General features: G+C 46.7%; 2 protein-coding genes across 2 annotated transcripts; one reads left to right on the top strand and one right to left on the bottom strand.

Annotated features, from left to right (window-relative positions):
- Nucleotides 1-274: 274 nt before the first annotated feature.
- blzf1 (basic leucine zipper nuclear factor 1) lies at nt 275-4,853 on the bottom strand. The gene is made up of 7 exons (XM_061226541.1): nt 4,761-4,853; nt 4,104-4,208; nt 3,540-3,967; nt 3,006-3,205; nt 2,783-2,911; nt 1,897-2,128; nt 275-1,357 (listed from the first exon to the last, which is right to left on the bottom strand). Exons 2-7 carry the CDS (start codon nt 4,126-4,128, stop codon nt 1,172-1,174), a joined length of 1,200 nt encoding a protein of 399 aa, XP_061082525.1. The 5' UTR covers nt 4,129-4,208; nt 4,761-4,853; the 3' UTR covers nt 275-1,171.
- A 237-nt stretch (nt 4,854-5,090) lies between these two features.
- Nucleotides 5,091-18,442, top strand: ercc5 (excision repair cross-complementation group 5). Its single transcript, XM_061225720.1, has 16 exons — nt 5,091-5,270; nt 5,590-5,694; nt 6,003-6,178; nt 6,339-6,454; nt 6,860-6,952; nt 7,484-7,544; nt 7,669-7,812; nt 7,972-8,179; nt 8,855-9,787; nt 10,051-10,280; nt 10,409-10,528; nt 14,112-14,325; nt 14,630-14,774; nt 15,091-15,291; nt 15,478-15,562; nt 17,206-18,442. The coding sequence occupies exons 2-16, from the start codon at nt 5,607-5,609 to the stop codon at nt 17,641-17,643; spliced, it is 3,252 nt and encodes a 1,083-aa protein (XP_061081704.1). The 5' UTR covers nt 5,091-5,270; nt 5,590-5,606; the 3' UTR covers nt 17,644-18,442.
- Nucleotides 18,443-21,195: the final 2,753 nt, after the last annotated feature.

Raw genomic sequence — 21,195 nt, 5'->3', positions numbered from 1 at the left:
AACTGTAGAACAGTCAGGTTTGTCATCAAGCAATGTGGGTACTTGTTTTGCACCCTTGTTTTGTCCGCTACAAGTATAAGTGTAACACAAGATTATTTAATGCACTGAATTTACTGACGGCTGACGTGTTACGGCTATCCACAGCCCACAATCGGGTCCTTGACTTAATGTAGTTGCACAGTAGATGATGTTGAGATGCAGGCAGTAAGAATGAGAACGGTGTGATGTAGGAGAGGAAAGTGTTTGACATCAGTGCAGCAATTTAATCAGTGCGTTTGTAATTCCATTCATTTTTTTTATTATCAAAGAGCCAGAAGGCTTATACACTTACAGCAAAAAGCTCAGTTCTTTCCGTATAGAATTCCACTGCAGCATTACATTTTAACACACGCGGGGGAAATCCAATCTCAAAGCCCCAAGAGCCCTGTCCTCCTATGACCCAGCCCAGGTAGACGCGTCGCCTAAATACAACAAGAACCCTTAGTGGCAGAAGACCGTATCTTTCATACAAACTGGGGACACAAGTCCCCTTTAAAAATACTTTATAAAGCACGACGCTGCAAACAGTGCATTTGGTACAAACGGGTTTTCCTACAGAATAGTGTTCGCATTAACTAATTAACTGTAGTCCCATGTCAGTAACACTACAGCAATTCAAAATTGCACTGATCAATAAATAATCATTTTAACACTGAAATACACAATTATAGCAAATGGTATATCCACCCTCTTGAAAAACCACCGTCTAACAGACAGTTAGACTCTAACAGCTGTACCATTTTGACTAGGGACGGGTGGGTTCCCCAGTCTGACCGAAAGCCAGGGTTACATCTCCGACTACAGCTGTTGGTGTCTCTTATTAGTCAAGTAAAAGACGGACCTTAAAGATCCACTGTGAATAATCTCTCGGGTTAGAGGGAGGTTGTGCGAGCCTGCTGCCTCTCCTCAGTACTTGCGTCAATATAAATGATTAAACCAGCGCATTTCACAGTGCAATTTCACTCTTCTCCAGAGGACCATGACGACCCACAAAATCACTGGAACCTGAACTCGTACTGTGCTCCCCCTTCTGAGCAGTGGTCAGGGGGTGCCGGAGGGAGCACAGCGTGGGGCTGGAGGAGCCCTGACCCCAGGCCTACAGGAGCCCTGCCCCAGGGCCCTGCCCCCGGGCCTACAGCACAATGATCTCTCCGCTGCAGCGCTCGCAGCAGTTGAAGGTGATGTTCTCGTAGCGGGTGTAGGGATGGAACCGCCCAATGCTCTTCTTATTGGGCAGGAAGGCGGAGGGAGGGGACTCCGGAAGGGGGCCCACAAACTTGCTATCGGAGCAAGATATAGGATCCAGAATCCTGAGCACCTGATAAGAAGTCAACAGCGTTATGAAGTCCCATGGCACTGAGGGGAGTTCCCTGATATTCTCTCTGCATTGAGCATCGCTATTTTTGGTTTTGAGCTGAAGTACAAATGTGGTCTGGTACTGCAACACCAATATAGTCTCCTTTCATTTTGTAATGGCTAGTTAAAATAGAGTAAATGTATTATTTCCAACCACTTTGGGCTTCCGTAGAATTTTCTTTTGGGTTGCCTTCGTAAATTCCTACAACGGGGGGTCAGCGAACTGCTTGTTTTGAATCTCCTGCAAATGTCACTATTTTGCAAGCAGCATCTTAATCTACATTTCTGTAACTAAAGAACAGCACCAACGCTGGTCCCTGTGGGACTTCACTTCCCACTGCACCTTGCTCAGATGACTACATTTTATCATGTAGTAAACTTAATTCTGACAAGGAGCCTCTCATACGGTTGTCGCATTGTGAAATGTACCACAGTATATTATTACTGTTATCAAAGCACAAGCTGAAGAGCACAGCTTTTGGAGTTAAGCAACAAATTTACCTTCTCCGCCATCTTCTCAGCTGGAGTGTTGCAAAGCTCAGAGGCCTGCTCACTCTTCAGGCTGCTGCTGCTGCTGCCGCCGCTGCCTACATTTCCCAGCAGATGCGAGTTCACTGCTTCTGCAAGCTTGTGATTGGCTGCAGCCAGCTCACCCGTACTGAGCGGCTGGGCACTGGGATAGTAGCTCTGCTGTCTGCCCCACTGCAGTGAAACCAGGAGCTGCTCCAGAGACCTGCATGAGCACAAAACATCTTTGTTGCCAAGGAGGTTACGTATTGACACCCACCTGTCCGTGACAGACATACCTAGGAAAATGAAGGCCGTACTGCCATGAAATTTGCAGGGCACATGCATGGTCCCAAGTGAAAGACACATATTGATTTTGGTGATCCCATGACCTTTCTTCAAGCACTACCATCAGTCCAAGCTTTCTATTTGTAAGTGACATCACAAGAAGTAATGGCTGGAGTGCCATTAAACTTTCTGTGCACATTCGTGTTCCCAAGAGGAAGAACCCTATTTATTTTGGTGACCCCAAAACCTTTCCTCTAGCACCGCCATCAGGCCAAGCTTTCTCATTTTCATCGACATATCTCAAAAGGTGAAGGCCAGACTGCCATGAAATTTGCTGTGCACATTCGTGCTCGCAAGAGGACGAAAAATACTGATTTTGGTGACCCCAAAACCTTTCCTCTAGCGCCACCAGCAGGCTAAACATATTTTGAAAAGTAACCACTGGATTGTCAAGACATTTTCCACAGGGGGGGTGGTTGTGCCTCTAAGGCATGCATTCTTTCTCATTGTAGCCCTTGAAAAGAAGACCAAGAACACTCCAAGTTCCTCTTATGAATCAGGACTGTTATGCGTGTATCAGTGTGTTTGGCACCTGTGTGTTTGCAGCATATCCCTGGAGAACTCCTCCCGCTCTCTCAGCAGGTCCTGGATGGCACTCTGGGCTTCCCGGGTCTGGCGCTGCAGAGCTACCCTCGAATTGGTCAGCTCCTCTGCCATCACTCTAAACCAGGGACAAGTGAAACATCAGTCAGAATTCATCGTCTCTCTCAGACACACACACACACACACACACACACACACACACACACACACACCTGCTGGCAAGGAACTTGCTCCTCCAGACATCACACTGAATGCTCATGCGCTCCAGCTGCTCTGTGGTGTGGGCCAGGTTGAGGCTCAGGGTCTCATTCTCCAGTATCAGTTGATTTTTCTCCCGAGCCAGACGCTCAAAATGATACTGCAGGTCATCCCCCACTGATGCCACCAGCAGCTTTTTCAGCTCCCGGTTCACCTGCACAGAACAAGTAGTTATCAAGCAGGTACTGTCTGTATCATCTCCACATTCATACACTGCCCATGTCATAGCAGTACAGAAGCACACTGATACACTGACCATGCCTAGTCTGATAAATGCATACTATTCATCTTGACTGTACTGTTGCAACAAACTTAAGTCATACTTATGTGCATTAATCTATCAACCACCCTACACACAATGCAATTGTCACACTGGCAATGTTAAGCATATTTTGTGAAGCCTGAGTTGCTTTTCTAGGTGCGATCTGTGAAATTAAAGCCTGTGTGGGATGGCAAAAAAAAATCAAGCAAATGGACAGAACAGCCACCTCAGTCTGGACTCGGAGCTGGTTGGACAGCCCTTCCTTGTCCTGCAGCAGCCTGCGCTCTGAGTTCTGCAGCTTGTCCAGGGCGCTCTGCAGGTCCTGGGCCTCTTTTCGGGGTTCCGCGGGGGGCTCCTCTGGGTGCGGTGGGCCCTCGCTCTTCCCCTCCCCGCCGGTCACGCGGGCGGTCCTGCTGGGCACATGGTGCGAGATGGCGGCGCGGGGCACCACGATGCGCACCGCGTCCAGCTCCGTGCACGCCTCTCGGCTCACCTTGCCCAGGTGGAGCACCCCCGGGGGCAGTCTGGGGCTGTGCCGGGGCGTGGGGGTCTTCAGCGGAGCCTCTGTGATGCTCTCAACAACAGCCGGGGGCTTGTCCATCTCCATGCCATCGCCGAGGCCGCGGACAAGCACCACAGCCGGAGAGGAGACATCTGAAATACAACCGCTTTGTTGGAGTGCTGCCTTAAAGAACTGGCACTGTCAGGTGACTGGTGACACCTGGGTACAACATGAACTTCATGCGTGGACTGGCAAGTATTTGGAAATGACAAAGACAGAGCTACGTACCTTTTAATGCTACAACAGCTGACATGACGGAGAGGTTCCTAGCAGGATGGGAGAACCCAGGTAGATACGAATATTTGAGTGGTTATTGGAATCTAAGGTCCACTCCTGTAAATGACACAAACTGATTTTGTCAGCAAGAATATAGATGGACCACAAGTCCCATTAAATAGGTCTGACGTTATCTATAGACTACGGAATACAGAAGCTATTGTTGTACGCATTTCAGACAAGTAAAGCGCCCCTCTTGGCTTTACCGAGACGGACATGCTAACGTTAGCCACATACCTAACGTCAGACAAAGACAACATCATCCTTTAACGTTACTGAAGTTGCGACAAAACGCCTCTGACCAAGACCCATGGAATACAAGGATTGGTGTTATTGTATTCAGTCCTATATGAGCTATCTCAACAATCAACTAGTGACATAGTTAGCCGGTTGGTTGCCTCGTTGTTAAATCTAGCAAGTTATACATTTTATAAACCGAAACTGGACGAACTGACGGAGATAAACTAACAGTACAAAGGCAGGTGTAAGCTTTTTCATACACGCTTTCTATCACACAAAACATGTATAACCAGCGGAACATCAACAATAACGTTAAATGTGTTGTCATTTATTAAATATCTACATGTATATAAAGTTCACAACGCGTACCTTTCTCAAACGGTCACACCACAGCCGCCATCTTCGAGTTTAACGGAAGTTGTTGGCCATTGTCACGAGGAAACGAAAACAGGAAGTTGTGGGTGGCTACGTCTTGTCCTTAATTCGCTTAACAAAGTTACATTTATCTAAACACAATATTTTCTCGAAACATTACATGGAATGTGTTAAATAAATACAACTATGTATGGTTTATGTGTATGCATTCAATCTGACAGATGACGTACCACAGCAATACAATAATAATAGCGGAACTATTAGAACGCGAGTGCCTAGTAACGAGCGGGAACGTAAATATTGACGCACAGTTTAGTACCGTGAACATGTTTGTATGAAGTATGAAGATCTTTTATTTTGAAATATAACAAATGGTTATATTTTTAATAAATATTGATGCACAATGCAGCATGGAAGGGAGGGTAACATTTTATTAGCCTGAGTAGTAAAACCTTGAATTTGGAAAAACTGAAAGAGGAAGGGCACAATTGTTGTCAGCTTGAGGTGAGCAGGACATTCTAAGACCTAGGTGAAGGTACTGTACAAAAATAAATAGCTGTTTGCCATATAAGCTATACCCTTTATTCATACAAAAATACCAATCGGACATATAACATATTACATGTACATACATCATTCAACGTAAATTCAACAGCTTCAGATCACGTGTAGTTAAATTTATTTGCCGGCTGCAAGGTTCACTTCTCGGGACCATTACAGTAAGGAGCTTGCGACTAAATAGATCACTACTGTTGTATATCGATGAAAAAAATATTACTATCATACCGGCTGGTCAAACCACTATATATTTTTGTAATTTTAGGTGTTTCTCGGAACGTCATGGGAGTACACGGACTGTGGAAGTTGCTCGAGAGCACGGGGAAGCCTATCAATCCCGAGACGCTGGAGGGAAAGGTTCTAGCTGTCGGTATCCTTGCCTAAAGTTTTGTCAAAGCTTGTCAAATCAACAAGCCCTTTAAGGACAGAATCGATCATTCATAGCTGCTTGCTTATGCTGCTCCCCCCGACCCTCAACAGTCAAGAAGATCAGCAGTGATGTGTGATGACTCATGTGAATTCTTTAATTGGTGAGATTTATTAAGCTAAATATGTTCTCTCGTCAAACTAAAGTTCACCAATAAAGTAATGCAATATAAATTGAATACATAGTACTTCCTAATCCTAAATGTCATGTGCACTGTGTGAGTGTGTATAGTCCTCAGCCCTGTCATGCAGACATCAGTATATGGCTGAACCAGGCTGTGAAGGGAGTGAGGGATCGCGATGGGAATAGTGTCCAGAATGCTCACCTCCTCACACTCTTTCACCGGCTCTGCAAACTTCTCTTCTTCCGTATCAAGCCTATATTCGTCTTCGATGGCGACACACCTCTGCTCAAGAGGGAGACTGTGGTGAGTGTTCAGAGAGAGACAGAGAGACCGATAAGAATTACTGTGGTGAGTGTTTTTGGAGAAACAGACTGATACAGAAAGATTGTGGTTACCACAGGTAGGGGGGACAACTGATTACATGGAGGTAGAAGAGTATTAATCTCATGCTCTGTGTTCTCAGGCAAAAAGGAGACAGAGGAAGGAGGAGATGAGCAGGGAGTCCAAGGAGACCACTGAGAAATTCCTCAAGACTTTCCTGAAAAGACAAGCAATTAGAGCTGCACTTGGGGAGAAGAGGTGAGGAGGAAAGATTCAGCCATTTTCTAACCCGCTTATCCAAGTCTGTGTTAGGGGCTAATGCGGTGCCAGCATGCATTGGGCAAGAGGCAGGAATAATCCCTGGCCTGGACACATGCCATTCACTCACACACTCATACCTATGGGCAATTTAGACACTCCAATTTGCCTAAATTGTCTGGGTGAACATGCACACAGAAAGGCCCAGCTCAGGATTCAAACCCTGAATCTTCTTGCAGTGAGGAGACGGTGCTATCCGGTGCTTCCACCGGAGGGAAATATAAGAATGCATAATGGTAAACGCAGGCCACCATTTACATATAAACTGTTCCATGTATTCACAATAGGAGACATTGTTATATAATTCATACTCTGCAATAAATAATCATTTTTTAATGTCACAAGTGAAGAGAAGTTCCCCAGCATTTCCAGTGTGAGAAGAGATGAAGGTGATGACTTGTACGTGTTACCTGCCTTGGAAGAGAGGGAGAGGGACAGGTGAGGCTGCTGACTTTGTCACTCACAGGGGATCACATATGGTGATGTTCTCACTGGACACTGCACTCTTAGCATTGTGGTAAAGTAGTGCTTACAACAAGACATTCCCAGTTAGTTTTACTGTAGTTCCATGAGATGGGAGTCATATTCTATGGCAACACCGTATGCTCTGAATTAGTTTGTTCATAACTGTAAAACTGTTTGTTTTTCCAGCACATTTGGAGACAATTGTGGCAGTACTTAAGTAGATTAAGATATGCATTTTGGAATAGATAACAGAAGTTTCTCAGAAGTTAGAAAACAACTGGAGCAAATCTGTAGAAGAATACTGTTTGGCCTCTTGCTGAGTGAGCCAATAGCAAGTTGTCAAATAAATCTTTATTTACTATGGAAGCCTTTCATGTGTCTGTCCTGGTGCAGTTGGCTACTAAGCTGGTAAATTCTTGATTCCAGGCCTGTTCTGTAATTCTGCCCCCATTGGCTTCGCGCTGTTTATCCTGAGACAGCTGTTCCTTTGTGTTCTTCCCACAGCTCGGATGAGGAGGTGGAGAAAGAATGGGAGCAGTCAACAAAGAACCACATCATGTGGCAGGTGAGGGTACATGTTGCACAGTTGTACCAAGTGTGCCACGAGCAAGTGATTTAGCAAGTGTAGCTTTAGAAAAGAGCTTTTCCTAAATGTATAAAGTCTGCAAGTACTGTGGTTTGTCCTCCAGGACCAGATGTTTGAGAATCCTAACTCCATGGACATCGACTCAGAGGAATTTGCCCTCTTACCTGCAGAGATGAAACATGAGATCCTCAAGGACATGAAGGAATCCAGCAAGAGACGGCGTACCATGTTTGAGAAACCCCCAGAGGTAACACACACCATACAGAGAAGCGGGCAGGCCAGACCTATGACAAATTTACAATGATCATCTGCAAAGTTGCAAAGTTCTGTTTGCCATTCATGTTTCAGAAAGAGGAGATGATAATGAAAATACTGTGTGTGTGAGTCACTGACCTTCTCCTCACAGATATCCAAGGAGTTTTCCCAGTACCAGTTGGCTGGTCTACTCCGTCGGAACCAGCTGAACCACCGCATCGAGAGTGTGGAGAAGGAGCTGAACCAGCTGAGCTCTGCTGGGGTAGCGGAGGAGTACGGGGAGGAGGCGGGGCAGGAGCGCAGTGTGGAGGCCCGTCGTCTTGTGTCTGAGGACTCCTCCCACTATATACTCATCAAAGGTAAAGCCCCTCCCACTATATGCTCATCAAAGGTAAAGCCCCTCCCACTATATACTCATCAAAGGTAAAGCCCCTCCCACTATATACTCATCAAACGTAAAGCCCCTCCCACTATATACTCATCAAAGATAAAGCCCCTCCCACTATAAACTCATTACAGGTAAGAGTACTCCCACTATATACTCATTACAGGTAAGAGTACTCCCACTATATACTCATTACAGGTAAGAGTACTCCCACTATATACTCATTTCAGGTAAGAGTACTCCCACTATATACTCATTACAGGTGAGAGTACTCCAAAGACAAATATGGACATGCATAATAGGAGCACATGGGACTGTGATGAACCAATACACTGCAAAATCCGAAAGAATAAGTTGATCTCAACAAGTATTTATATTCTTATATAATCTTGTACTGAGACTTAAAATCTTATCTTTAACTTCTTTGTCAAATAAGACACAAATATTGCCAGGTAAGACAGTTTGACTCATTTCAAGATTTGCCAATGGCGAAATTTGTCAAGCAAGAAAATAGTTAAGCAAGCAGTAACTTAAGACAAGCTAATACTTTCTACTTGAGAGAGAAAAACTTAAAATCAAGACTGCTACACTTAAGACTTTTTACAGTGTATGCTTTGGGGCTGTTGTGTGATGTGTCTGCACTCTTCAGGGTCTAAGAAGAATGAGAAACCGGCGGAGAGGCAGCCGGCGGTGCTGCCCTGGGCCAGCAGCTCCAGAGAGGTGCGAGGGCGACCCCAACCGCTGTGGCGGCCCGTATCTGAGGACAGCCCTGAGGACGAGCCTCCCTCGGCAGCGGGACCCCCATCCCCCCGGACCCTGCAGGCCATCCAGGCGGCCATGGTGGACAGCAGCTCGGATGAAGAGGGTGGGGCGGGGGGCCAGGAGGGCGCAGGAGAGCTCTCCCCTCTAACCCTGCTGGCCATCCAGCGTGCCCTGACTGAGGACCAGCCTACTGTCCCCGGGACCCTGAAGCACCTGCATGCTGCAGAGACCCCCCACCCGGCCCCAGCACTGAGAGACTGTGTCACGATCAGTAGCTCTGAGGATGAGGAGGGAGAGGCCAGCGATGAGAAGAAGGACGCCTTCGGCTCAAACACGCTGTCAGTGATGACAGGCCTGGGGGAGGGGCCAAGATTCGGGGAGAAGGTGGGGCTGGTGGATGGGGCAGGATTGGAGGAGAGGGCAGGATTTGGGGAGCGGGGGCTACTGGGGGCCAGCAGGTTAAACAGCGAGCGAGATGCACGTCTTCCTCCCCGGGACATCCAGGATTCGGAGTCCTCCGATTCCAGCCATCCAGACACCTCCCGAGAAGAACAGGTGCCAGTGTCATGGACCCACACAGAGACACTGAATGGAGGCAGTGTCAGGCAGGAAGCACACCCTCCAGCAGCCGTCCTCTGTACACCCCATCAACAGGAAGTGACCGCCACCGCAGGAAGTGCACAACCGAGAGCTGTCCCTCCCCACCCGGTGCAGAGTCCTGAGGAGAGCTCTTTGAAGGAGGGGGTGGAGAGGAGGGAGAACGAGGAGATGGAGGGCCGGAGCGTGGAGGAGGTGAAGAGTGAGGAGAGTGACTCAGAAGGTACGGCAGCCAGCTCTGGAGTATTCCTGTACTCCTCTAGTTCATACTGTCCTGTGTGCTCTGTGTTCATCCTGTGTCCTACAGTCCTGTGTTCAGTAGCCTGTCCTATAGCCATGGGCATTGTCCTGTGTTCAGTAGCCTGTCCTATAGCCATGGGCATTGTCCTGTGTTCAGTGTCACATGTGTCCTGATGTGTATGTTCCTGTGTGCTGTGCTGCTCAGCATTGCTTTGTGCTCTAACCGTGTGCTGATCACCTGTCCAGAGAGCTTCATCGAGGTGTCTGGGGAGGAGGAGGAGGCTGGGCCAGATGACATGGCGTTAAAGATGGAGGACAGAGATCAAAGGTCACCTGGGCAGGAGGAGTCAGAGGAGACAGAGAAGGAATCCCCAAAGGAGTCCCAGAGTTCTGGGCTCGAGACAGAGCAGGAAGTCCCGCAACAGCAGGAACCTCCTGCTCCCTCTGCATCCAACGAGTGGGCCCACATAGACACGGTACATCAACTGCTGCTTCTCTGTTGGTTGGTTACACCCAAAGCAAAACCCCATATCGCTGCAGACTAAAGATGGGTTTACAGAGTGCCGGTACAGAGGAGACTGACAATACCATTGCTGTCCTGTAGGAGGAGCTGGTGCAGATGGAGAGCTCCCTGCTGTCCCAGCAGAGCAGTCTGCAGGCTCAGAAGCAGCAGCAGGAGCGTGTCGCCGCCACCGTCACCGGGCAGATGTGTGCGGAGAGCCAGGTGAGTATACCGGCATATACCCGAGTATACCTTATTACACCTGCGTATACCTGCATATGCCTGCGTATACCTGAGTATACCTTATTACACCAGCGTATACCTGCATATGCCTGTGTATACCTGAGTATACCTTATTACACCAGCGTATACCTGCATATGCCTGCGTATACCTGAGTATACCTTATTACACCTGCATATACCTGCATATGCCTGCCTATACCTGAGTATACCTGAGTATACCTTATTACACCTGCGTATACCTGCATATGCCTGCATATACCTGAGTATACCTTATTATAGCTGCACATACCTGTGTCTACCGGCATATACCTGCACATACCTGTGTCTACCGGCGTATACCTGAGTCTAACTTAGTATGACTGTGTATACCTGTGTATACCTGAGTATACCTTATTATAACTGAATACCTGCATATGCCTGAGTATGCCTGCGTATACCTTATTATACCAGCACATACCTGCGTATACCTGTGTATACTGGCGTATACTGGTGTATGCCTGCAGATGGGTGGGGTTTACACTTTTGGGATCATTTCATTTGTCCCATACACCAGGTAAGCTTAGTCAAATGCAGAAAAGTATTTGAATCCAAAACAAACACTATTTGAACCTAGGTTTGGAATAGACCTGCATGTACCCATATATACATGCAATCACATTCTTAGTGAGGAGACATACCTTAAAATGAACATCAGAATTGTTACATTACATTTTAATTGGCTTTTTACACTACCAAATGATGCTACAACGTATCCAATTGAATCCAGCTACTGGAATTGATATGCCTTGCATAGCATGAAGGTGATTAATAAATGAAAAATATCACAATAAAAATACCATCTCCTGCTCTGTGGTGTAAAGCAAGTGATTTAATACCAAATATTGCAGTCAGGTTGTTATTGTGCAGCTGTATTCTTAAATAGTTAATGAACTGATTACAGCACCCGGTACAATTTTAAATCACAACACTTACTCTTAACTGAAGTATTCATCATTGTTTAATTTTTTTAGTGAGTCATTGATATTGCATCTACAAATCTTAATTTGAAATTCAGATTTGTACCATTTTCCACCAAGTTGTTTGGTTGTTATTTTCTACAGAAACGTGTACACACTATTAATCAGTGAATCTCAGAAAACAGCACATCTGGCCCTGTCAGTACTTTTGAACCCGGCTCTTCAGTCATCAGCGGGTTTACCCAGGGCTGTTTACCCCCAAACAGCCGTGCTGTTGTCACAAAAACATGCAGCGCAGACATTACAACAGAGGGCCGCTCCCTCCCCTCATCCCGCTCCGGATTCCTGGCGTTCCCGGTCAGAGTGCCCTGTTCCTGGGGCACTGCGCTCATCCGTCGGGACCAGCAGAGGAGGCCTGTGTTTCCTGGTGCCTTTGTTCTCAGGACAGATGATGTTACCAGCGGCAGGGCTGCAAATAGCGCTTTATCCGTATGACACAGCTGTCTAATTTAAGATCCCCTCCATTTCTTACCCCATCCAAGCCCCAGAATGCCCACTGTGAACTGTTGTACTTGTCAGTCAAAGTAAACATAACTTTGAGCGCCCAGACTTCTGAAATACACGCAGGAGCTTTACGTATTTTATTTGAAATCATACAAGCTAAATAAATAAAAAATCTGGGAACACATTTACCTTCCATGCCATCAACATTCATTCCATCTGTTGTTTGTTGAATGTGAGGTACAGAGTAATATGTCCAGTGGTTATTTAACAGTTTAACGAATGCTGTTTTATGATTTATGTTTTAATGCTGGGGCTAAAGCACTACTGTTTCCTGTTGCTCGTTTTTCTCATAAGAGCCCAGAATGGGTTCAGGAAAGGACAGGTCACTCTTGTCTGCGCTTATCCTACTTGTGCTGTAAAGTAAGGTTATTAGCAGCTAGCATCACTTGTCCTGGCACATCAGGGGCTGTGGGATTGTAATGCTGAGAAAAGATAAGAAAGTTAAACGGCGGGTCCCAGCTCGCTCAGTTAGTAAAACCCGGTGTCTAGGCCCTGTAGGCCCAGGATGGGCCTGTGCTGTATCGTCAGTGACTGTGGAACTGAGCTACAGACGCTGCTACACCTTTAGTCCCCTTCTGGGGGAACATAGCACAGCTGCTGACCTGTAGCTGCTGACAGTGTGTCGGTAAGAAGCTGGCTGTGGCTGTGCCTAGTTTAATCCGCCTGTCCGCGGGCTCGGCAAGACACTGGCTGTGGCTGTGCCTAGTTTAACCCGCCTGTCCGCAGGCTCGATAAGAAGCTGGTTGTGGCTGTGTCTCCACAGGGGCGGCACCCAGCTGACCTATTGCTATGGCCTGCATGCGAAGGCCCTGAGGAAGCTCTGGTTTCAGCTCACTGCTCCCAGCTCCACAGGTCACAGAGCGGTGAACAGCAACAAATGGCCACTCCAAATTACAGCATGTAAACTATTAAAGGCTGCAGCCTAGTTTATCTGTGCGTGTGTGTGTTTGAGCTTGTGTGCATATGTACTATGTATGTGTGTATGCAAGGTGTTATTGAGGAAAAGTGTTACTGTTGACAGGCCTGGGGACTTTATGGAAATATCTAGAGTAGCGCCAGATATTTACCATCTGAGCTGTCAGTATGAGTGTCAAAGCCTTGGTATTGGGCCTCCGTGCCAGCCAGAAGCTCCCAGCAGTATTCAGGAAGCTTAGCACTCTCCCTCCTCGTATATTCAGCTCATAATCCACCGTCCCATCAGGGTTTGAGAATTTTAACACTCTCCACTCCGACCCATAAAACAAAATATTTCCTGGCAAGGAAGGGCCTTTCCATTTTTACCGCCAAATAATTCTGAATGAGAAGATTGATTCATAGATGTCTATCAACAAAAACACGGGTATAATCTCCCTCTCTAATAGCGGATTAGAGACACATCACACACACAGACATTTGGTCTCAAATACACTCCCAAGGCCTTCCTGTGTGTGCTGCTGTTTGTTACAGTGAAACCTTCAATCAATTAATGTTTAAAGTATGTGCTTAATTTATTGCAGAATTATTTATCTTATTAACAATATCTAGGCTTAAACCCTGGTCGTTTTTTATGTTTTTTTCTTTTCAATAATTTAGTTAACTATAAAATCTGCTGTCTTTCTAAAGTAATCATTTGTCATATGGCATATTAGCACACAAGAGTCTGGTGTGGATACACACTGGGCATTATAAATGAATAGTCACTAGCAAATATTTGAGTAAGAAGATGTAGATGTGGAAAATGTATGTTAAATTCATGAAAATGATGTAGAGCACATGCTTCATTTCTCTGTTTAAACACGTACTCGGAAAGATCGGTGCTGAAACATGCATACTTAACTTTGTTTATATTACGCATGCATATTGTGCCTTTGCTTAACCCACGTTTAATTCATACCCCCACAATCGTTCAAGGCTACAGGTGGGACTAAAGGAGGAACATCCAAACTCAGTCAAACCAGTTCCCTACAACATTTAACAGAATTATTCTTGGATAACAAGCCACACTGTTATTGTTATAACTGTCTCACCTCCCGCCGGGGCTCGACCTGTGGTCTTCACTGCAGGAGCTGTTGAGGATGTTTGGGGTGCCCTTCCTGGTGGCCCCAATGGAGGCAGAGGCCCAGTGTGCGGAGCTGGATCAGACGGACCACACTCACGGCACCATCACCGACGACAGCGACATCTGGCTCTTCGGTGGCCGCCACGTCTACAAAAACTTCTTCAGCCAAAAGAAATACGTGGAGCACTATGAGTACTTGGACCTTCAGGCCCAACTAGGTAACACCATGCCATATGTTGTCTCTTTTATGGGATGTGAGCATGTCTAACTGTACTCTTGAGTGCTGGAGTGTTGAAGAGAGAACTCTTTGAACAGTGGGTTTTTGGGATGTTTTTTTTTCCTGCAGTAAGTTCTTGAACTCCTTTTGCTTTCAGCTACCAGTATAGTAGTGATTGTTACATCAGCATTAGAATGTTCAGAACATCCTATTCACCTATTTATGATCGTACACCTTAAAGGGCTAAGGAATATTGGCTGGTTGCCTTCAAGGTGTCTGTCTAACTATCCTACCCTGACTTTCAGGGCTAGACCGGGCTAAGCTCATCAACCTGGCCTACCTGCTGGGCAGCGACTACACAGAAGGCCTAACGGGTGTGGGCTACGTCACGGGCATGGAGATCTTGAACGAATTTCAAGGACCAGGAATCGAGCCTCTGAAGAGTTTATGGTGAGACCCAGCAGGTTTAGAAAATAAAATCATCCCCAGTATTTTGTTCCAGTCACCTGGATTTGGGAATTAGCATCATTCTTCAGCAGGAGGTACAACTAATGAGTGAAATCAACTGGCGAGTTCATGGGTGGAAGAAATGCATGACAGGACTTTTACTTTCCTACTCCAGGAACTGAACTTTCTACCTCTATGATACATTAGCCTCAGGATAACAGCATGCTGCTGTGTCTAATGTCGCTGCAGTCATACTGTGTCTCTGATGCCAGTGGGTGATTCTGTCTGAGGTGGGTCACGTGGTGTGTTTCTGGCACAGTGATTGGTGGAAAGAAGCCCAGGAGAAGAAGAAGATGGCTGCAAATCCCCGCGACACCAAGGTGAAGAAGAAGCTGAGGCAGCTCCAGCTGCATCCTGGCTTCCCCAATCCCGCGGTCGCCCAGGCCTACCTGCAGCCTGCCGTCGACCAATCAGGCGCCGCCTTCACCTGGGGCCGGCCCCACCTGGAGCACATCAAAGAATATCCTTCCTCAACCTCCCTCCTCAAAAACAACCCTCTCTATCTTCCCTCCCACATATTTGTTCTAGCAACAAAGGATTACCTATCGAGATTAGATTAGAATCTAGATGCTCAGGACAGGCGTGTGAGCCAAATGCCTAACATGTAAATGAAAAATGCGCATGGTACAGCCTTAACCAGCTGCACTTTCTGCATGAACCGCTTCGGATGGAGCAGCAGAAAGACAGAAGAGGTCCTGCAGCCCGTCCTGAAGCAGCTCAATGCCCAGCAGGTATGTCCAACTAGAGACGGGGAATGGACAGACAGACGAACGGACAGAGTGGCATGGAGACAGAATGTCTCACTGAGCAGCAGGGTGATTTTGGTAGTTTGGCTCTACATTCTGTGATATCTTATTTGTGATATTACTCCTGCACCTTGACATAGAGGGTTAAGGTGTAAGATCACGAATATGTGATCAGAATGTTCTTAACTGAGCATTCTAATGCTGATGTCACAATCACCACTGGTAATTGAGAGCAATGGTGTTCTAGAACACCGACTTGGAATTTTGAAAAAGCATTCCAAAAAACCTGCTCTTCAAAGGGCTAAAGGGTTAAGGAACTGAGCTAATGGCAGAAGGGTTCTCGGGTTCATTCCTATAAATATGGGGTTCTGCTATACTATAGTGTTGAGTTTAGTTATGTAACCTGGTGGCACTGCAAAGCAAATAAATAATATAACCAGGGACATACTGACAGGCAGGCAGCCAGGAGTTAATGCAACACTAGAGGTGCGGATATAGAATACCAGGACCAATAATAGCCCTCACATTAGGGAATCAGGAACATGGGTGGCCTTCACTGCAGCTTTCATTCTGGGAAAGATGCTTTCAATCAAAATGATTTGTGCAATACTACTTATGATATTAATGTTGTAACAAAGGGTTGGACTATGGCCACAACACCCAACTTTTATAGAAATGACCATCACACCGCAAACTTGTTACAGGTGATCCCATTGGCTAATGGATTAGATGGGGGTAAAGAGACAAGATGGTTGATTTGTTTGCCAGAAGACTACAACAGCTCTAGTTTGGAGTATGTTGGTCTTTCCTCCACATTGTTGAGTTGGTCATTGGAAAGGAAGGCAACACTTCAAATCACTGTGGACACTTCCCTCTGATCTACAGTATCATCAGACAAAAGGCACAAGTATGATGTGACAGGATACACTATGCCAGGGATCCTCCCCTTTCCTTCCTCCTTAACTGAACAGTTAGTGCTATTGATTGATTGAACCAGACGGTCTTCACACCTGACTCCCAGGTTATTGGACCATGATTTGAGGAACAGGGTGCTACGCTCATGATGTCACAGTGTGTCCTGGAGCTCTGTCCTCAGACTCAGCGTTCCCCCTCCCCTCCCCCTCTCAGACTCAGGGTTCCCCCACCCCTCCCCCTCTCACTCAGGGTTTTCTCACCTCTCCCCTCTCAGACTCAGGGTTCTCCCACCTCTCCCCCTGTCAGACTCAGGGTTTTCTCACCTCTCCCCCTCTCAGACTCAGGGTTTTCTCACCTCTTCCCTCTCAGACTCAGGGTTTTCTCACCTCTCCCCTCTCAGACTCAGGGTTTTCTCACCTCTCCCCTCTCAGACTCAGGGTTTTCTCACCTCTCCCCCTCTCAGACTCAGGGTTTTCTCACCTCTCCCCTCTCAGACTCAGGGTTTTCTCACCTCTCCCCCTCTCAGACTCAGGGTTTTCTCACCTCTTCCCTCTCAGACTCAGGGTTTTCTCACCTCTCCCCTCTCATACTCAGGGTTTTCTCACCTCTCCCCTCTCAGACTCAGGGTTTTCTCACCTCTCCCCTCTCAGACTCAGGGTTTTCTCACCTCTCCCCCTCTCAGACTCAGGGTTTTCTCCCCTCTCCCCTCTCAGACGCAGCTGAGGATCGACTCGTTTTTCCGGCTGGAGCAGCAGGAACGGCAGGCCATCCGGAGCCAGCGGCTGCGCAGAGCCGTCACCTGCATGAAGAGGAAGGAGCAGGGACAGGAGGAGGAGGAGGAGGAGGAGGAGGGCTGCTCCCCAGCTAAGAAGGGGAACACCGAGGAGACGGCGGGAAAGGCCGGGGGGGCAGCAATGTGGGCGGGGGGGTTCCTGGGCTCGGGAGACGTCCCCCTCATTCCGAGGGGGGAGCAGGAGGAGACCCCCAGCAGGGACCAGCCCAAACTCAGCCCTCCACGGCCTGCACAGAGCAGCAGCAGCAGCACCAGCGGGGACGACAGTGACCCTGGCGACAGAGTCACCATGGTTACCGCTCGCTCCGTGTTCCAGAGCAAAGGCAGGGCAAGGCAAAGGAAAAACAAGAGGAAGTGAGCAGGGCCCTCCCTGGACTGAGAAATATAGGAAATGTAGCGATACGTGGCCAGGTATCTCTTGCAACAGAGATATAATATCAAGAAACTTCTTGGTTAAATAAATAATAATAATAATAAAAAAATAATATGGCTGTTATGAGCTTGAATAATCCAGACTGTGAACATTATAGATGCTAGTCCAGATCAGTGAGAGTGCTGTACAGTTGTGTGATGTGCATTTGTGACACAGAGATGTGTATTTTTATACTTTTTGAACTCCTGGAATAATGAAATTGCCTGGTGCTGTGTTTCCACTGACTTTAACTGACCTTTGCCAGTGCCTACCTATATAATGCTATGTGAATAAATAATAGCCAAATATGCCAGAATAAATCTAATACTTAGGTTTTCCTGTCATGGATGGGCCACAGCAAGCACTTACATTGAATGATACTGACTTGGTGGTGCATTCAGTTTTTCAGGGCTATTCATTATTAGTATTCCAGGTGTCTCTTCATTGCAACCATGTCAGTGGAAACAGCTTACTTCTTTCTCTTACTCTTTTGCCATCTTAAAATGTAATGAAAACATCACAAACGGTGCAAATAAAATGGCATACGGATGAAGAAACTGAATATTGTAAATGCAGACATCCGCATCAGTGATGATAGCTTACATATTTTTCTCCAGCCTTGTTTTCTATTTTACTATCTGAAAATGTAATGTAAGATATACATTATAAATAGAGAAAATGAAAGAGCATGCGTATGAGGAGAGCAAATGTTGTGGCACTCTGAATAAATGCAGACATGCACACATTGCTTGTGTTGATTCACATACTGTTGTTCATCTGCAGACACGCACACTGTGCTTGTGTTGATTCACATACTGTTGTTCATCTGCAGACACGCACACTGTGCTTGTGTTGATTCACATACTGTTGTTCATCTGCAGACACGCACACTGTGCTTGTGTTGATTCACATACTGTTGTTCATCTGCAGACACGCACACTGTGCTTGTGTTGATTCACATACTGTTGTTCATCTGCAGACACGCACACTGTGCTTGTGTTGATTCACATACTGTTGTTCATCTGCAGACACGCACACACTGTGCTTGTGTTGATTCACATACTGTTGTTCATCTGCAGACACGCACACTGTGCTTGTGTTGATTCACATACTGTTGTTCATCTGCAGACACGCACACTGTGCTTGTGTTGATTCACATACTGTTGTTCATCTGCAGACACGCACACTGTGCTTGTGTTGATTCACATACTGTTGTTCATCTGCAGACACGCACACACTGTGCTTGTGTTGCTTCACATACTGTTGTTCTTCTGCAGACACGCACACACTGTGCTTGTGTTGATTCACATACTGTTGTTCATCTGCAGACACGCACACACTGTGCTTGTGTTGATTCACATACTGTTGTTCATCTGCAGACGCACACACTGTGCTTGTGTTGATTCACATACTGTTGTTCATCTGCAGACACGCACACTGTGCTTGTGTTGATTCACATACTGTTGTTCATCTGCAGACACGCACACTGTGCTTGTGTTGATTCACATACTGTTGTTCATCTGCAGACGCACACACTGTGCTTGTGTTGATTCACATACTGTTGTTCATCTGCAGACACGCACACTGTGCTTGTGTTGATTCACATACTGTTGTTCATCTGCAGACACGCACACTGTGCTTGTGTTGATTCACATACTGTTGTTCATCTGCAGACACGCACACTGTGCTTGTGTTGATTCACATACTGTTGTTCATCTGCAGACACGCACACACTGCTTGTGTTGATTCACATACTGTTGTTCATCTGCAGACACGCACACTGTGCTTGTGTTGATTCACATACTGTTGTTCATCTGCAGACATGCACACTGTGCTTGTGTTGATTCACATACTGTTGTTCATCTGCAGACACGCACACACTGTGCTTGTGTTGATTCACATACTGTTGTTCATCTGCAGACGCACACACTGTGCTTGTGTTGATTCACATACTGTTGTTCATCTGCAGACACGCACACTGTGCTTGTGTTGATTCACATACTGTTGTTCATCTGCAGACACGCACACTGTGCTTGTGTTGATTCACATACTGTTGTTCATCTGCAGACACGCACACACTGTGCTTGTGTTGCGTCACATATTGTTGTTCTTCTGCAGACACGCACACACTGTGCTTGTGTTGATTCACATACTGTTGTTCATCTGCAGACACGCACACTGTGCTTGTGTTGATTCACATACTGTTGTTCATCTGCAGACACGCACACACTGTGCTTGTGTTGATTCACATACTGTTGTTCATCTGCAGACGCACACACTGTGCTTGTGTTGATTCACATACTGTTGTTCATCTGCAGACACGCACACTGTGCTTGTGTTGATTCACATACTGTTGTTCATCTGCAGACACGCACACACTGTGCTTGTGTTGATTCACATACTGTTGTTCATCTGCAGACACGCACACTGCTTGTGTTGATTCACATACTGTTGTTCATCTGCAGACATGCACACACTGTGCTTGTGTTGCTTCACATACTGTTGTTCATCTGCAGACACGCACACTGTGCTTGTGTTGATTCACATACTGTTGTTCATCTGCAGACACGCACACTGTGCTTGTGTTGATTCACATACTGTTGTTCATCTGCAGACACGCACACACTGTGCTTGTGTTGCTTCACATACTGTTGTTCATCTGCAGACGCACACACTGTGCTTGTGTTGATTCACATACTGTTGTTCATCTGCAGATACGCACACACTGTGCTTGTGTTGCTTCACATATTGTTGTTCTTCTGCAGACACGCACACACTGTTCTTGCATTGCTTCACGTACGGTTGTCCAGCTTTTTGACTCTGATCCTGACCCAGAGAATCTGCTGGTGAAAGAGAAGTTGAGTGGTCGGGATTGGGTTTCTCAGCCTCGTCAGTGGTCTACCCTTCCCCCGCCCCAGTCAGGTCTCTCAGTCTTCACTCCTTCTTTCCTCTCCCCCTCCTTTTCTCCTCCCTCTCTTCTTCTCTTTCCCCTGGGCTGTGCCACCCTTTACTGGGCCTGGCTGGATTGACGTGAGCAGCTGGGTGAATCTCCTGAGGAATCCATGCTCCCTCCCTCCTCTGACTGCTCATCACTCACAATACCAAGCAGCCAGTTCACCAGTGAACCACAGCATTCACACCCTTTACTGCCTTCAAAGGCCTATGGCAGAACCATCGCTCCTAGACTCTCCGAGATCCCAAGTGATCAGATCAGACCCAAATCCTCTCAACACAGCATTAACCAATGCAAAAACCAGACTAAACCCAAAGGATCTCTTTAATAACCAACACTAGACTGAGCATAATGTCCTACAATGTGTATACCACGAGACCGCATGAGACAGTTGCATGGATATTTTGCGAAAGCACTGCCGTGTTAGACAATCCGAATGTGCTTTGTACTCTCGACGTTACATCACGGTGTCAGTCTCCCCTCCTCTGCCGTACTGACACCCTCTCCTATCAGTCAGGAGCAGCTGTCCCAGTCCGTCTCCCGTG

This window comes from Conger conger, chromosome 17, assembly GCF_963514075.1.
Source record: "Conger conger chromosome 17, fConCon1.1, whole genome shotgun sequence".
NCBI classification, from domain to species: Eukaryota; Metazoa; Chordata; class Actinopteri; order Anguilliformes; family Congridae; genus Conger; species Conger conger.
This window is presented reverse-complemented; position numbering and strand designations above follow the sequence as displayed.

What these genes read in the sequence shown, in the direction of transcription:
- ercc5 (XM_061225720.1), top strand. Translation starts at nt 5,607, where the DNA reads ATGGGAGTACACGGACTGTGGAAGTTGCTCGAGAGCACGGGGAAGCCT. An exon ending in TGAGGAGAGTGACTCAGAAG is followed by an intron (nt 9,788 to 10,050) that starts GTACGGCAGCCA and finishes TCACCTGTCCAG; the next exon opens with AGAGCTTCATCGAGGTGTCT. An exon ending in AGATGTGTGCGGAGAGCCAG is followed by an intron (nt 10,529 to 14,111) that starts GTGAGTATACCG and finishes TCTTCACTGCAG; the next exon opens with GAGCTGTTGAGGATGTTTGG.
- blzf1 (XM_061226541.1), bottom strand. Translation starts at nt 4,128, where the DNA reads ATGTCAGCTGTTGTAGCATTAAAAG. An exon ending in AGCTGTTGTAGCATTAAAAG is followed by an intron (nt 3,968 to 4,103) that starts GTACGTAGCTCT and finishes GTTGTATTTCAG; the next exon opens with ATGTCTCCTCTCCGGCTGTG. An exon ending in AGCTCCGAGTCCAGACTGAG is followed by an intron (nt 3,206 to 3,539) that starts GTGGCTGTTCTG and finishes TGTTCTGTGCAG; the next exon opens with GTGAACCGGGAGCTGAAAAA.